The sequence below is a fragment of the Falco naumanni genome, chromosome 7 (genome assembly GCF_017639655.2).
Source record: "Falco naumanni isolate bFalNau1 chromosome 7, bFalNau1.pat, whole genome shotgun sequence".
Classification (NCBI taxonomy): Eukaryota; Metazoa; Chordata; class Aves; order Falconiformes; family Falconidae; genus Falco; species Falco naumanni.
In genome coordinates, this window is record NC_054060.1 from 18,106,478 (window position 1) to 18,123,798 (window position 17,321).

The 17,321-nt window shown below is 44.6% G+C and overlaps 1 protein-coding gene across 3 annotated transcripts in view; it reads right to left on the bottom strand.

Moving 5' to 3' along the window:
- Positions 1-11,977: 11,977 nt before the first annotated feature.
- Positions 11,978-17,321, bottom strand: part of NEDD4 (NEDD4 E3 ubiquitin protein ligase) — a 62,025-nt gene continuing 56,681 nt past the window's right edge. For 2 of the 3 annotated variants that reach the window (XM_040600182.1, XM_040600181.1), the window contains 3 exons: positions 17,061-17,157; positions 13,872-13,944; positions 11,978-13,793 (listed from right to left, as the gene is read on the bottom strand). In XM_040600182.1, the coding sequence (XP_040456116.1) occupies positions 13,691-13,793; positions 13,872-13,944; positions 17,061-17,157 (273 nt within the window). In that variant the 3' untranslated portion in view covers positions 11,978-13,690. Of the gene's footprint in view, positions 13,794-13,871; positions 13,945-15,330; positions 15,411-17,060; positions 17,158-17,321 lie in introns of all 3 variants that reach the window. The other variant, XR_005828805.1, reaches the window with a different exon arrangement.

Here is a 17,321-nt window from a genome sequence, read left to right on the forward strand (position 1 = left end):
CAAACTTCCCGGGTTTGTGGTTCTTTTCGTACCCATATAAACCCTTTTCTATGGTTGTCTTAGCTTTTGGGGTGTGCACACAAGCTGCAGACATCTTGCAAAGAAATAATAACTTTTAATACTTCAGAAGTCAGCTCCTCAATGCCTTAAAACCCAAGTCACTAGTAAGAGCTCTCTTTGAAGTGCTACTGGAATATGGCGTGCTGCCCGGGTTGCTGTCTGTAAATAACCTGATGTACCTTACGGTGCAGTTTCACCCTCAGCCACGGCAAGCCCAGGTGATGTGTTTCCTGAAAAGAAAGATTTTAACAAGCAGATTGACATGAATAGATCTAGCTCAGGGCTTTGCTCCACTGCCCTTCTGCGTGCGTGTAAGGGCAGCTGTCAATCCATCCAGGACTGCTAAACTGGGCTGCGGCCGTAAATCCAGGATTTTGGCCCCATTATGAACCAGCAAAGAGAGAAAGGGACTTTCCCAACGTGAACGAAGTGAACGAACGTATGACCATGATGTTTATATGCTTTGAAGCATTACTGACATGCAGAAAGGGAACTAACAGGCAGGACTCTTCCCTGGGATGGAACGTAGCAGCCTCAGGAAAAGGAAAGCATCTGAAAATTCACCTGTAACTGGAGCTTCCCAAGGTGAACTCTGCATTTATGGGATGTCTGCAGCCACAAGCCCAGGGTGGAGAACGCAGTTTCTTTCCAGGTTAGAATAAGGTTTTTCTTGCGTAAGACCAATTTTATTTCTTTCACCTTAAGCCAGAAATAGTTCAGTTTGGTCTATGGTCAATTTTGCGCTAAGCATTTCAGCCCTACCTAAGAAAAAGAATAGCATCACGTTAGCTCTCATTCCCGCGGTCTGGGAAAAGCAGTCACAGCAGCACGGATGGCGTTTGGCACGGCCACAAACTGCCCCAGCTGGGTGCCCACAGGCTGCCATGTCCCACCTGACCTGAAAAGCTCAGAGATGGGAACGTGGCTTTGCCCACACGATCCATTCCCCTGGTTTGGCATTGCACAGCTCTGCTGTAACACCATAACGTTGTGGGACGGAAAAGGACAGGGGTGAGCACCCATGGGTGGGAAACAGGAGAGGTGGGGAGAAAGCTGCTTACCGTGGTCTGAGGGTCCCCGCTGGCACATATCCTCAGTTAGCTGCTGCCTATAAGGGGTGGTAGCAGGGTCCAGGAGCCCAAATTCATTTTCAAACCAACATAAAACCATTACTCCGGTCCCCTCCCTGCTCCCAGCCCCAGAGGCTCAACCCTCCCCTGGTACCAGTGCCAGGTCCCAGCTTGTCCTCCGCCTCTGCTGGCAGGTCACACGGAGCTGCCGTGTGTCACCGGTGGCGTGAAGCAAGCTGCGGCTACAGGCACGCGGGGTGCAGGGGGGGTACAGTCACCACGGGCAGTTTAGCACTGCTGCGGCAGCATTGGAGCGGCTGTCATTTTTCAGCGCAGGCTGAGAGCAGCGGTAATTGCCGGAGCCCTATTAACTACAGGGGAATTATGGCAATTTGCACCGGCTCAGCGCTGCCTTCAGCCGGTGGAGTCCTCAAGACCCAGCTAACAGGCTGCCACCACGCGGCACCCCCGGCGGGGTGTCATTAACCCTTCTTCTCAGGGAAGCCCCTTTTTTCTTTGCAGTTCTTGCTCGAAGTGTTTTTGATCTGGTGTCACCGTAGGCATGTTTAGACACTTTCTTGTTTCTCATGCCAAACTCCCGACCCAATTACAACTGTATTCACAGATGTACACTTCGTGAAGCTAACTCTATTAAGACCCACCATACAAATGTTTACTTTTGGCACATTTGGTCACTTAGTGGATTCTTGCTTCATTTTGAACCTGCGTACAGTTGCCATCTCCTTTGCCTTCTCAAAGGAGAGTCACTCCTTCCCCGAGCAGATGGGCAAACACACCTTGGGATGAGCCCTCGGGATGCTAATGAACTTTCTCTCCAGGGAGCCTTCCTGTACAGGAACAGCACACCTCCTTGACAAAGGGATTTTAACACAGATCTCATCTGGTTATAAACCAACAAACACCAAAGTGGAAGGAGTACAATTATTTGCTGCTCTAACAATTCGTTTTCTTTCTTCCTTCCAGCTACCTTCCGCAACAGCACTCTGCTGGCCCAAACTGGTGGGTGCACCTCAGCCAGGCTGTTCCACAGTGCCCTGCAAGCAGGCTCCCGGCCTTCACCCTCTCTTCTGGAGGCCTGTCACACCAGAATGCAAAGGGACCAGGCCCTGAGTTTCAGCAGGAGAAAGAGGACTCCCCACCATCCACCCCTACTGCTGGAGGCAACCGCAGGCAGTATGGAAAAGCAGCCTCACAGGGATCTGGCAAAGTGCATTTCCTCGCTCTGCCGTGCCTGTTTGCTGCTGCTGGAAGGTGGGAAAAATACCAAAGTGTTTTTGCTCAGTCACTCTGTTGTTTCCTAGATGGAAGACATCATGTCGTCGTGGTACATTTAAGAAACCACACAGCTACAGACGGAGAGCAGGCACCTGAGGGCAGAGCTGATCCCACAAGCACTCTTCCCCTTGCACACAGCGTAGAGCTCTTCCCACGTGGACTCTGGGTTTACCACAGCTCCATGCTCTTTCTCCCAGCCCTCACGCTACAGCTGATGCTCCTCTGCCTGCAGTGAGCTCCTCTGGGCATGTCACCTGCCAGAAAACTCTTCCTTTTTTCCACAGAGCTTCCTTTCTCCTGGTTTGTCTCTCTGCAGTGTAAAAGGAATGGTGAAACGCCAAGGGTTGCGACATGCAGCTGAAGGTGTGGCAATAGCATGGGCCAGTGGCTGCCCTGGATCAGCTCAGCCAAACTGCCATGAACATTTCCCAGGCCAGGGCAGCCTGCACGCCTCTGCCGTGCCTCCCTGGGCTCCCCCACGAGGTGCTGAGCACTGTTTACTACCCCTGACTTCAGGGATGCTCAGCATTCCTGGGAGGTAAGCCCTCGGTGCTCGGCTGGCTTGGGACCAAAGCGACAGCAGACGGGCAGCCGCAGCTGGAATTTGTGCACTGAAACACTCAGAGTAACTTCATTAGGGGTTTATGCATATGTGGAAATCGCAGCAAGGAGCAGGAATGGCCAGCAGGTGAAGAAGAGCTGCCCCATAAACTGCATTTGCAATGTATGTATTTTTTAATTGGCTGAGTACAGTCCCCCCCTCTCAACCCATTCCCCAGTAAGACAGCAAAACAAAATCCTGGAAATGCTTCAGTACTGTACTCCGATGTTATCTTCTATAACTCAAAGCGTTAATACACTGGGTCGATACAATAAGTATCAAACTAAGAATAACTGAACAGAAAGAAAATATCTCCTAGGTTACCACTTTCTCTGTTTGAATCTACAAAGGAATCTCACGAACCTTCCAGATAGAGGCAGCTTTTTGTTAGCGTCTTTCTTGCTTATCATGACAACCCATGTTCGGCAGCTATTTGTTTAGCAACAGGCATGAAATACGGTCTCCTTTCATCCTTGTGTAAGTTACCTTCATTCTGCTGTTACACCAGGAAACAGGCAAACCGTTTCTGCCCCTTTTCCTCTATATGATTGCTATCAGGAAACAATTACTGGAAATAAACCAAATGAAAACCAAGGCAAATCAGCGACTGACTAGCAGTTGGACAAACTGCTGAATATACCGTGCTACAGATACCTTTTTATTTTTGCTGTGAAAGCTTGCAGCCCTTTCCTTTGTCTTTGCATTCTCAGCTTGTTAACAATGCAGCCTCTCCTCTTATCTGCAATTTATCCCAAGGAACTATTAAAAAGAAGGATTGGAGGAGGCTTCCTGCTGCTCTTGTCCCATTTCATCTCACAGAGACATAAGGAATTGCTGGTCAGGGAGAGGCCACTTGGCCAAAAGCAGCCTGTGCCCCATGGGTTTATCTCCCCTCTGCCAGCGCTGCTCCCTCCAGCTCGCTGCCCTGTCACAGGAGAGCGATCACCTCTCAGGAGTGTGAAGATAAACAAATTTGAAGCCTTCAAGGCATGTTCCCAGCACCTCCTCCCCCTCACATGCACCCAGGCTCTCGCCCTGCAAACACCCCTGCGCACAACACTGCTTTGGGGATGGATACTGGGATGTTTGAAGGGCCACGTGAAACTGGGACTTACACCAGAACCGTTCCACCAAGAATTCAGGCTAAACCGCTAAAGGCAACACCCCAGTGCAAGGAGCAAGCCTGTGTCAAGGCGCTGCCAGCCCAGGGGAGCCAAAGGCAGGCCACCATGGGGGTCATTTCTTTTGATACCAAAATTATCGCCTCCATCAGCTGCAGCCACCAGGATTTTACCTGGTTTTTATCTCAGCTGGGCTGTGGGAGTCACTTGGGAGCCCATGGGGATTCCTCGTGTTTTAGAGGCTCTGGAAGAGCTGCCCGCCCGGTGCTGAGCAGGAGCTGAAGGCAGGAGGCACGGCTGGATCACAGTGCTCTCAGTGGACTGAGGGGAAGCAGAGCAGCACCCCAGTTCCTCTCCCCCCCCCCCCCCCACATTGCCACTAACCTGGCTCAGGTCTCTATCTGGCCCACGCTGAGGCACAGCAGGGCAAGAGGAGCTCAGATGCTCCGCTGGAAGCACACCCACGGGCACCCTCCCTTTGTTTGATGCAATTCAGCGCTTCGAAGCTTGCTCTGCCTCTGTTGGGTTGGCCTAAGAGCTTGCACGGCTAGGTGAGCAATCAGACCAGAGAACTGATCCTGATGGAAATGCTTTGGGGTATACAAGGACTTTTTTTGCTGGAATCAAGTCCCTGGTTCGGTTTAGTATGTGGCATCCAGGGATGAGCCTGCATAGCGCATCCACCAAGGAACCCGCAGTTAATGCTGCTGGTAGTGTAACTTTGTTTCTGCTGTGCTGCTATCCAGTATCTAATCGTTACCTCAGGATTATACTTGCTAAAGGCTAAATAACATTTTGCTGTCATTTATGGTCAGATACCTCTAAAAAGTCACAGTGGCCAAATGACATAACTTGTATTGGGCAAATAATACACGTATCAAACACACAACACGTGCACACCAAAATGTTCATCTTACGTAAAGAGGAAAAAGAGTGTGTGTGGTGGTGGGGATGCAGAGTGGTGATGGTGGAGTTTTATGGTAAGTTTTTGAGTTAAATTGGCCTACTGTGCTCAGCGGAGGACCAGGCCAGTGCAAGCCACTGAGTGGAAATCCCATCTGGAGCAGCTGGGGCCACAGGTGCATCCCATTCAGCATCAGCAAGCTGTTGCAGCATTGAAAGCACGATGCCTTACCCTTACAAGAGAAAAAAAAAACCTTCAGCACAGAGCAAGCAGTCCAAATCCACCCCTGAGTATGAGAACTCCTACTGGCTTGAGGAGGAGCAGAGATGGACAAATGCCCTTTCCAAGGCATCCTGAGCGAGCTGCAGCCCTCCCTGTTAACACCTCCAGTGTGGGATACCCCCGGTCACATCCTGCAGCTCAGCTCCCCACCGCGTCCCATGCCCAGCCTGCAGCCCCAACTGTGATCTGTTCCATCTTCAAGTCAGATACAGTCTGATTAGGATTAATTTCTTTCTACAGCAAGACATCAACTGATCCAGCCTGTTTGCACCTTCAGAATCAATTAAATAGCCAGGCTTTCTCCAGTACAAAAAAGTATTTACATGATCAAAATGTTATTCACTTTCCGAATTCAGGTTTACATAAACATGCAAAAAGATTTCAACCTCACCTCTTTTTTCATCTTTAAGAAATTGTAGACATTTATGTAAGTAAAAATTTGATCTTAAAATGGTTGACAGTCAGACTTTGAATTCCCAGTATGAAAATTAAAAATTAATTATTTTGAAAAAAAGCATAATTTTTAGGTATATGTTAACAGAGATTGTATTATTTTTGCCTTGAATGAAGCAGCACCTGTTATGTTTTGATAGCTACTTTTAATTACACTAAGAGAAAAGCAGTTGTATCATTCTGATAAAGCACAGAGAATTATTTTTACTAGCCTGTGAAGTAATTACTCTGTGAGTCTTCAGCACAGGATATACATAATTGCTTAACACAATTGCTTAATACTTTTTGCACAGGGAGCCTATCATTATTGTACTGAGATGCAACACATGAATGAGCAGCTTCTCAATCCCCTGGATTTGGGTCCAATTCTGTAAGCCTACGTAGAAAGGAAGGCATTTATTTAAAACTCTGCATTACAGCAAGCAATAGCGCATGAACAACTAATCAGGAATAAATCTATTAAGGGTGGACAACTAATTACTGGGCAGCGGTTCATAGAATGGGGACGATGACGCATAACTCCACCAAGCACTTTCCGCAACTGAATTTATTATATAGTGTATCATAATTAGAAAATAATTGTTATAACTATTCAAGGTAAAGAAAACATATTCACTGTAAGCCACAGCTTCAGCTAGAGGGTAATTTCTAAGCTCTTCTATATAGCAACCACCCAGAAACTCTATTACGTGGGCAAATGAAGAAAGCAAGTTTTCGGGACAAAAGGATGGGATGGCAAGGCCCGGGTAACTTCTGTCCAAGTGGCACAGTTTGTCATATCTGACAGCCCGCTGAAGAAAGTTATCACTAGTTAAGGGCCTGACCCCACATTCCTTAAGCAGACAAAAATCTCTTTGAAGTCAATGAAGCATCCTGCTCAGATAACTGTATCAGGGCTTGGCAATTAATGAAAACTTAATTTCTCAAGTAGATTATAAAAGGTTTTCCCTGCAAAACAACTATTACATGTTACTCACAGCAACTCCTCAGCAGCGCGGGTTTGTTTCCAGCAGCTCTTGCAGCACAGTAACCGTTTCTCACTAACTAGGAATTACCAAAAGTCAGAACACCACAGCGTTTTCTGTTTGCATTGATCTGCCTTAAGTGTTCTTCTCTAGCTGAAGTCTAGTTGAAGGTTTTGACAGCTTTGCATTCAAAAGGTCAGTAAGCAGTCCTCAGGGCAATTTGATTTAAACCTTTAGCATTTTGCATACTCCCAAGCAGCACTGCCTAGTAGGACGTGTGTTCACAGCCTCTGAAAGGTCACACTTCCCAGCCCTCAAAACAAAACCCGAGTCAGAAATACTTCAGCTTGTAGAAAATACCAGAAAAGCTATCAGACAATTATGAAAACATTTTCCATTAAATTAAACTCAAAAGGGCTTAAGAAAAACAAATTGAGATGTATGTTTTTAGACTGCAGTGTATTTCAACAGAAAGTTTTACATTCTGTCACATTTCGGAAGGCTGCTTTATCTGTCTTTCCTCAAGAGGCACGCTCACTTACTCAATGTCTGTTCAGGTTTTCCAAGCTGCTTTGCCTCCCCTCACTCCCCGAAATCCCAAGCCTCTCTCTGGGATGAAAACCTGAAACCTACAATGCAGAATTTGTTTGAAGTCTCATTAAGCAAGAAACCTCAAATTAAGGACAGCGCAGCAAAACAAAACATTTTTTTACAGAGTCACGTGGATGTAAACCGAGCATTACATGGAAGTGCTCCCTCATTATCCCCTTTGCAAGCTGTTTGTATTCTGCTTAGTGTGCTAATGATATATGTTCCACATAGAAAAAGCAATTAAGTCTCCACTTCAAAGAAAAATGATTTAGTGTAAGAGTACCAAAGCCTGTGCTTGCATCTCCTACTGATTTGGTGATGCCGCAGAGCTATACGGCAGCTGTTAAATGCTGAATTCCCATTTATAACAATAGAAGATGGTAGGTGTTGGTTGCCTTTTAAATGTGTAGAAGTTTCAATAAGGTGCTTCTCTAGCACCAGAAGTACAGATTCTTCTTGTTGGTGGTGCTCTAACGGCAGATAAATAAGTGAGCTCCTCTCAGTTCACATAGTAAGAGATGCACGTTGATTCCTTGAAAGAAATCATTTATTAAAAAAGGGGAGATATTAAAATAAACAAACTGACCCCAAAAAGCAGAATCCTATCAAATTATTTTTTTTGTATAAGACCCTATGTGAAGAACCCAAGCACCACGACAAACTAATTAACAAGAAACAGAAAGGAAAACACAAATGAACAGATAGCATGAGGAACGACAGACAGAAGAGCCTGGTCTCCTAACAATCAACATTCTTTCTGACCACACAAGAAATGAGTAAAGCAAACGCAGTATTTAAAACTACACATATTCAGTTTTAATTACTTCAATTGTGTTTCAGCATGTTATCATCATCAGTATGTAATTCCCACTTTAGGGGACTGATAAGAGTATCAGGTATTTGCTAAGTAACATTGAAATCACACTGAAAAAAAAGAGAAGGCGGCAATCTGTGCTGATCCTGGCCACGTTTCTCATTGACGGTATGCCAGAGGCATCTGTGGATTTCAATATACACGTAGCTTTTTGTAAAGACACAGTCAATTTGTGAAATAGCACTAAACTGCACTATGGATTTGCAGAACAAATCAAGTGCCAAAGGCACTAGGTAGCTTGCAAAGTAAGTTTATGTATGAAACAATGAGGTTTGAGAGGGAAAAATAGGATAGAAAAGGAAAACGAGCAGACTGCGCTCACGTATTTTGCCTAGGTTTGATGTGTAAGTACTCAACCCTGTCTCTAGTAAAAAATAATGTGTTTAATATGCTACAGATGTGATTATAGTTATTAATAGTTACTATTAACAGTAATTAGAAATAATTCAAGTCACATGGCCTTCAAGCTGCCTAAGTGAAGCCTCGGTGGCACTTAAAAGAAATTACCATTTTAGCTTCCTACTAACCCACAGCTCTGCCCCACGATGCAACAAGAACACTGAAGAATCACCTGTACCACCTCCCAAAGTGACAGACTTCATCTAGAGGACACCCAACCCAAAAATCTGTCAGCTGAAATGCATTTGGAAGAGACCACCACAGCCCCCGCTGTCCCAGACCTCCCAGTTACTGTTCGGTGCTTCTTGCTCATACCTAAGGCCTCCGTCGCACTAGGCGGCAGAGCATTTCCACATCCATGATAACCCTTGGAACAAATGAGATCTTTTAGAGAAAGACCATTTCAGACCCAAACGCCTTTAAGTCGATACAAATCAAATTATTGACATCGATTGAAAAATGTAAGCAAGCCTCAGCTGCAGCCATCAGTGGACCTTACTGGTAAACAGCTTATACTGCAAGTCTTTGCTGAGGTTAATCTATATACTTTACCTTTCTTTAGGCTAAATAAATACACTTCTTCGACAGCGTCATATTTATTTATACAGAAGCAGGAACGCCACTCACTAAATAACCGTAACAATTAACACACAAATTAACGTCACCGCCATCCTCATTAAACACGAAGCAGAACTGGTTTCACTTCCCCAGAAAAGCGAAGCTTGAAGCCTGAAAAGTTTCTGAGAGGATCTGCCCGCCCCTGGGGAGCCAACCCCGCACCCCGCTGCCCGCACCCCGTTCCGCCGCCGCCCCGGGGGGCTCCGACCGCGCACCCCGCCCCGGGGCCTGGCCCGGCCCGGTCGCTGCGGCGCCCCCTGGCGGCTCCCTGGCGCCACCACTCGCAGCGCCGCGGCCACGGGGGGGCGGGCGAGGGGGCACTGGCAGCTTGACCTTCTTGTTTATTCCTTTATAAAGCCATTATTATCATCAAAGTTCTGTGCCTGACAATTCAAAATTTTCAAATGTTAGTGTCAAAAGACCTTGATTTCTGACTGCAGCCTCCTGCGGGAAGGGAAAGGCGCCACGCGGGGCAGATTCTCCAGTGTACTTTTCTAGAAAAGCCGGGTTGCATCGGCATCGACCTGCAGAAGCCACAACCGATGGCTGGACACTGCTCTGCTTACAGCTCTCAGGCTTGCAGCAGCCCACAAAGCTCCTGCCAAAACACCCCTCAGAATTTTCAGTGCAGTGTTCTGAAAGCTGGGAGAAGTGGAACTGCTCCTGGTGCAGCTTCTCCCTCGCGTTTCAGGCCAGTCCCTGCCCAGAATCAGCATCTTGCTCAAGTCTCTCCCCTTAACAGACTGTTTCTTCGCAGATACATCCTTTTAACTAGACCCGCACAAAATCCATTCCCAAATGCCAACCCTGGCTACCCTTCCTTTCAGCAGGCTGGTGCGTTTAACTCTTACCTGCCTGGAAGATTTTTCAGCCTTATCCCTCACCTGGCACTGCTGGGTGGTGAGAGCAATGAAATTCCAGTGTAAACCAGATGGTCATTAATACACAAGGAAGTAGCTGTCAAACTCATCTGTAATGCCAGGGGAAGTGGCCTGCAGCTGGCACACACAGCCACATTAGGGACGGTGTTCTGGCAAAAAAAAAAAAAAAAAATAGGGAAGTGTTCACAGTAGCATCTTTGGAGTCATCCTGTCCCGTCCCCAGTGTACGTTTCATGGAATACGGAGGTGCAATGTGCAGAAAATAAAAGTACAGAGGGGCGCACAGGAGATCCAGGAGAACATCTCCCCAGCCGGCCAGTCCAGCACCCTTGTTTAGCTGTCCATGACCCCCTCCTGAAGCCTCCCAGATTGTCCCCTTGTACTGCCCTTCCTACAGACATCAGGGAGTTTAGCCTCCTCTAAGACCCAGGGTTTGCCACTTTGGAATTCCTTGAGATGCTTCCAAGACCACTGCCCACTTCCTGACAACAAACCAGTGGCCTAGGTGTTTCCTGTACTGGTGTCTCCTCTGACCCAGACTCAGAGCTCTGCACCAGCCTGTCACCCCCTCCCTCCACAGGTCTCCCCCCATCCAAGCGGCTCCAGCCACATGAGCTGTGTCTCTTGTTCCTCCTGGTCTTTCCCCGGCTGCCTGTGAGCGTGTTCAGGCACAGGAGCTGGGCTCCCTTCAGCCTGTGGCACCCTCCAGAAGGGCTGCCTCACTCCCACCGCCCTGCCCCGGTACTTCGCACCAGCACCAATGGCCTCTTTTCTCTTATTTAACCACAAGCTGTTACCACCATTCCTCCACAAACTGAGTTTAAAGCCCACAGAAGGGACTCTGTATCACCCACTGCTTCTCGGTGTGAAAACTCTGAGTTCAGGCGCATCCGGCTCCAAACCACTCCCTTCATGCAACTTGTTCCTTTCCTCATCTTCAGCACCACAATTCTGTAAATTCATACCCAGAGGTGAAGAAGCCTTTCTTCTGATGCCAGAAGTCACAAGCTTCCAGCTTCACCCACCTTGGGTATATGCATCCACCACCTGCCCAAGCAGGGCTTCCAGCTCCTCTTCCTCACTCCCACTGTGTGGTTTGCTCTTTGGCCTCGACAAGGTCCCTGTGAAGACCCTTAGGACCTCTCAGTTGTTTATCCTCCCAAAGCTACGTGTCTACTCAGTCCTCCTGTAGCTCTTCCCTGCAGCAACTTGGTGCCTTGCCCACAGCAGAGCTTCTGCAGGCAGGCCAGCCCTGTCCTGTGGAGAGGCACCAGGATACTCCCTGCAGCCCAAGACCCGGCAGCCGCATCCTTTCTCCAGGAGCTTTCACCCACGCACCGGGGCTGCTTCCCACAGCTCGCACGGGGGACCGAGCCCTGTGGCACATCCCCATCGCCACGGGGCAGCCTGTGCTGCCTGGAGCAGAGCTTCAGGGCCCCCTCTGCACCCCTGCCGCACTCACCGCCGCGGTCTGTGGGCTGCATGCCAGCCGGCCAGCTGAGAAGGGTGTTCCTACAGCAGCAGGGAGGAGCCTGACCCTCCCGCAGCAGCAGTCAGCTGGCATTTCTGGGGGGCCACCACCTCCGCCTGCCTGCCGTGCAGCGTTTCTAGGCTGGCCGTACGTACAATGAAGGCTCACAGCGACCTAGAGCTTTTATGAAAACAGTGTATTAATTTTTCGAAGACTACGTGCCTTGGGAGCAGAACAGTAGGAAACAGCGCTGCTGTACCTCAACACCTATACAAAGGTAGCAACGTATTGTGGTGGAACTGCTGCCCCAGTCTAACTAGGAGTACTAAAGTTACTGAATTCTTGCTATTTCAAGACTGCCGATTTGCACTTCAAAGAACTGAGCCACAGATTATTAGAATAAACTTTTATTTACTGCTCTCAGGATCCTTATTTTATACTTTAAAGTATGCAACAAAACCTGCTACATTCAAATCTATACAGATTTACTGATATATCATTCATGTTTTACAAAACTGCATATAGATTTCCAAAATTTGTATAAGTTACCTTTATTTACATGTAATATTCTCAGCCCCAACGACCTAGTCAAAGAATAAAACAAAGTGGGATTTTAAATATCCCTTAAGACCCATTAAATTTGTTACATAATTTACATATCTTTATAGAGAGATGTGCTACACTTCCTTCTTGCATATTTATAAAGACTGTGACTAAACAGAAATTTGCTGGCCAAAGCTAGGTACTGTTATTTCCTCAGATCATATTGGTAATAAAATGTTAAAATTAGAGCAAGCCTGGTATAAAAACCAATTTTTCCTTTTAGAACCAACTTTGTTAATCATTTTAACCAGCACTTGCTCAAAAAAAGTGTTAACATTAATACAAAAGATATCCACATTTACAAAAGAAATCAAACTAGTATTTATATGACAAGTTGATCTACAATAAATTGCACATTGTTGGTTATGACTTTGGTTATACTGTATTAACAAATTTGGTTTATAGACTAACAGTGGAGAAAAAAAATATAAAAATGCAGCTATAGAAACTAGCATAACCTGTAAACATATTACAGAACCAAATTCGGCACCTGGTTATATGTGCATAACCTCCAGGCGGCACGGAGAAGTTTCCACATATCAGAGTGCTGAATTTGGCCCAGAAAACCCTGTAAACATGTTCTTTATTGTTATGTAGTGCAATACTGCAAGAATGGATAATAAAGGCCTCTAACTACCAAGAACTAATACTGAGTGATATCCATACAAATTTCATTTCAAGATTAATTTGTTGCAAAAGGTTGAATTGAAAATATTATCCATTGCTGAACTAGAAATTTATCAAAAACAGTGATGAACACTCAATAAACTGACAGTATACAATTTCAGACAAAAATGGATATAATTTCTCATTACAATTCAGAATTATGCTGCTTGTCCGTTTTATATAAAATCCTGGTTTTGTTACACTCTTTCAACAAAAGCAAGTTAGAAACAGAAATCTAACAAAATGAAGTGTGTCAGCAAGTCAATTTTCTGCAAACTGATGGCTGATAATGCAAACAAATGCTTTCCAATCTTTTACCTAATATGCTGAATTATAAGGTGCTTTGGGCAGATCTGTAGCAAACAGCCTGAAGCAGCACACATTATGATATTGCATTACATGAAACTTGGTGGTTTTGTTTCTGTTTTTCTTTTAAAAAACATCTAACAATTTCAGTTGTTCCTCTTAAAAGCAGCAATTCAAATTTATACCCTCTGCAAAGATTTCTTCACAGTTTTACTTCAGTAGTTTACTGTAGGACAGTCTGTCAAATACTGTAGAAGAGGCAACTGCTTAAAAATGTTTTTGATTTACTTGGCACTGGCCCATTCAATGTGTATACTGTAGTTACTAGCAAAGTACACAGACCGTGGAAATGGCAAAATATATTTTCAAAAGTTAGTGAATTTTTAATACTTACTTATTTTACAAGAGATACTGTGAAGATTCAATAGCCATGCAACTAAACACAATGGTAGTCCCTGGAAAATTCAGATTTTTGTAAACCCTTAACATGAAAATGCAGCACTGGACCGACATAATTTATGTCTGTGTCTTAATCAACCCCATCAAAACCCTGAGTATTTTCAATCGCTAGAAGAAGTTTATCCCATAAATCTTCAAATGAGTCATATGGAGGCAAATCCAAGCGATTAAAGCTGAAAAACAGATAAAACCTCTTAAATATTTTTATCATTCTCAATAAATGTCATCATCTACCTAAATTAAATACCCACCAGGTATGAGCTCTTGGCAGTTTTTCAGGGGTACCCCACTGTTCAACTGTAAACAGTTGCGGTCCATTTGAACCTGCAGAAAAATACACATCAATTTACATTCCAATATGAGATTCCTTTATAATCAGAAATTCAAATTGTGAAATATCTTGGGGTTTTGTAATCTAATTCTGACATTAGTTGGACCTATCTATATGAATCAAATATAGTCTGTACTCAGTAACGGTCACTGATCCCAATTCTCTTTTATTTTAAATTATTTCTTGCCACATCTTAATTTCACACCTTAAACTCGGAGTCTAAGACCTAAATGCATACGCATAATAGTTGGCATTGAGAATTTTATGCGGAATCCTGTGTAAATTTTGCATGTAAAAATTTTGACATGTTTATCACAACGTGCCAAGTTATACAACCTGTCGGCAAGTATTCAGTGTCCACCGTCACCAACACAACAGAGCAGAGTAACTAATATCTTTTTGGAACACAGAGACCGTATGTGTACTCCAGGGATGTACGTATGCACCTGAGAGAATACTTCTGGCTCACAAGTGCAGCTCCACCTATGCCTGTGTCTTCAGCAACTGACTTACAGCATGTTGTATCTGAAAGTTCCTCGGACCTCTCAACTCTTGCCAAGTAAACACAAAGGGCATTTTGTAACCATTTCCTTAAGCTGTTGGAAGTGCTTGCGTATGTCTGGAGAAGACTATGTAGTTTAAAAAAAAATAATAGTAACAAAAAGTTGCTATCTTGTCAGAGAACAAGAGATGATCTCTGATGGTGGGTGTCTGCTGACTACTCTATGAGGAGACCATCAATACAGTTACAGAATGGTATTCCAAGGCAGGTGGCTACCCAAGTATGAGCAGCGTTCTGAAACAGAAAATGTGAAACATGTTTCAGATTAAAGATGAGCAGCAGTAATATGAACAGGTCGATCAGTGAATCCAGCTGAGGTGTAAGTGCTGTGTTGAGTACCTTTAGACCTATGAAATCAAGTTGGTTTTATAATGCAGAGAGACACCTCCCCTTTTTTTCATGACTCCTCCAAAATGTTTGGGTTTTTTTGATGACACAAGTTATAACTGTCAATTCAAAAATATTTAATTTGTGGTTTTATGGCGAAAAAAGAAATCATATGTATTACTAATAAAAATATTTGTATTACGATCACATGTAATAATGCACATTGTGGAGGTGGATTTGAAGATGTTAGCCAACTTATACACAAAAAAAAACCCCACAAAACCACCAACAGAAAAATCCAAGACAATTAATCCTAACCATGAAAATAAGAGGAGGAGAAAACACTTTCACAGCTACTAACATACAGAAAAAGGTAGGAAATCCCAATCAATGCACAGAAACTACACTTCAAACGAGCCTAGTGAGTGAACTGGACAGGCGAGAGCAAACACTGTGCACTTTATCCTAAAATACTATCAGTGAGACATACATGTCAGGAGTTGAGGGAACACTTCCAGCTCTTCATCTTTACTTTCTTCTTTGGCTTACGTGTTTCTTCAGCACACAAGGCTGGTTAGAAAAAGTAACTAGTAAGAATGCCTTGAATACGGAGGAAGCAGAGAAGCAGCTCTACGACCAACGGTGCATTCTACCACACGACAAGAAGTTCTCAGACTGGGTGTCTGGGAGCAAACCCTCCCAAGCAGTCCTTTTCATGAGCAGAACAGCCTCTCCGGGCCACAAGAGGGAGATGTCCCACTAGGAAGCCAGCTCTAGGGCTGTGCCCGAAGGTGGCAAGGCAACCACCGGAGGGTCAGCCCGGCAGCAGCAAAGCCTTGTGCCAACATGAAACACTTAAGAACCGTCTACACTTCTTGAAGCAGGTTACTGGTAATGCCACTGTGATCATTACTGGGGTTTGGGGAGATTGGCATGTTGGCTACAGTAAAGCAGAAATAAAAAGCCAAAACAGCAATGTCAAAGCACTGTGCAATGCAATCACTAATTGAATTTTTCATTGAGTAAACAGAGCTATGGGAACTGGGACTTGGCCAGAAGACTGCCCAAGGCCATCCTAATCCCTGAGCAGAAGGAAGCCAAGTTTCAACAGTTTCTTTCCCTATAGGGGGAAATTCCTAGTTCTATCCTTCCATCTATTCCTTAGTTCTATCTCTGGCTAGTGTTTTTAGACAAATAAACAAAAATCCGAAGGCCACAAAATCCTGATGGGGTTTCCACTGCAACGCGCATGCACTGTAACTCCAACAGGGCGAAGGTACAGGTGCAACAGCAGACACGTGGCTCAAGTCTGCTGAGGGCACTGTCCTTTCCCTTGGAACTCACAACAAGGGAGTATTTACAAATGAAATGAAATGAAAATGAAGAGAGGGAGAAACAGGGACACATGGGGGGTATTATTTGTTCACAGTTCTAGCATTCTATAAACAACAGTAATTTGTTAATAGAAATGTTTATTGAAATACACGTTAGGCTATTCAGTCATTTGCATAGGATCTCAAACCCTTTTAAAGGCTTAATAGAGTAGTCTAGCAGAAGAAGTAATAGCTGATGGCAGCTGAAAATAGACTTCCCATAAGCCAAACACCCCCACCCTTTGTGGGCTGTTCTATCCGCTTGTCCATGGTCTTTTCACAGAGGGTTTTCTGGCTTCGGTATTGAAGTCTGCTCCCTGCTGCCATCTGCTTGTTTCAGTCTCTGCACTGTAGGTTCACTATGTTTCTTTTGGCATTACGTTTAACTCGTGTCATTTCAGTGGTCCTCTTCAGAATATATCCTTACAATTCCAGTTGTATCTGAAGTGTGGCTTGCAAAAGCAGTTGGGGAACTTGGGAAAAACTTAACTGCTAATGCCAGCATGTCTTTGTAATCAGATCTTAGATAACTGAGAACCTTCTTCAAGCTCAATCACGTGTTAAACAGGGATTTTTGCAGCTCTTTAAGAGCTTTAAAAAAACCACATTCATTTGAGAACTCCTACACATTTAAAAACTTCCAAAACCAGAATTAAAATGACATATTTATAGAACACAGGAAACGTGATCTAGAGTGACTCTAACTTCACTTTTATAAAGCCAGTATACACTCATTTTTACAGCAAAATTTGAAAAACAGTGTTGTGATACTTGATTTCAAATGTAGACACAATGTCGGTATCACGTTCCCTGCTACTTAATTGTAAACATAATCATAAGTACTCACCATACAGCTCAGCAAACCCATTCATAGGTACACGTGATGTGCCAGTAACAAACTGAAGCAATCTTATTCTCTTTTCGGAGTCCATCATTAAGACTGCCTGTGTATGATAATGATTACAATTAAACATTTATTTTTAAATTAATGTATTAAGCTAGCAGATTTACGCAAGTTTCTATTTCTAAATCATTATCCTTTATATATATATGCGCGGGTTTTTTTTGTAGTGACACACAGTTCTCTGCCTATTGCTAAAAGACATTA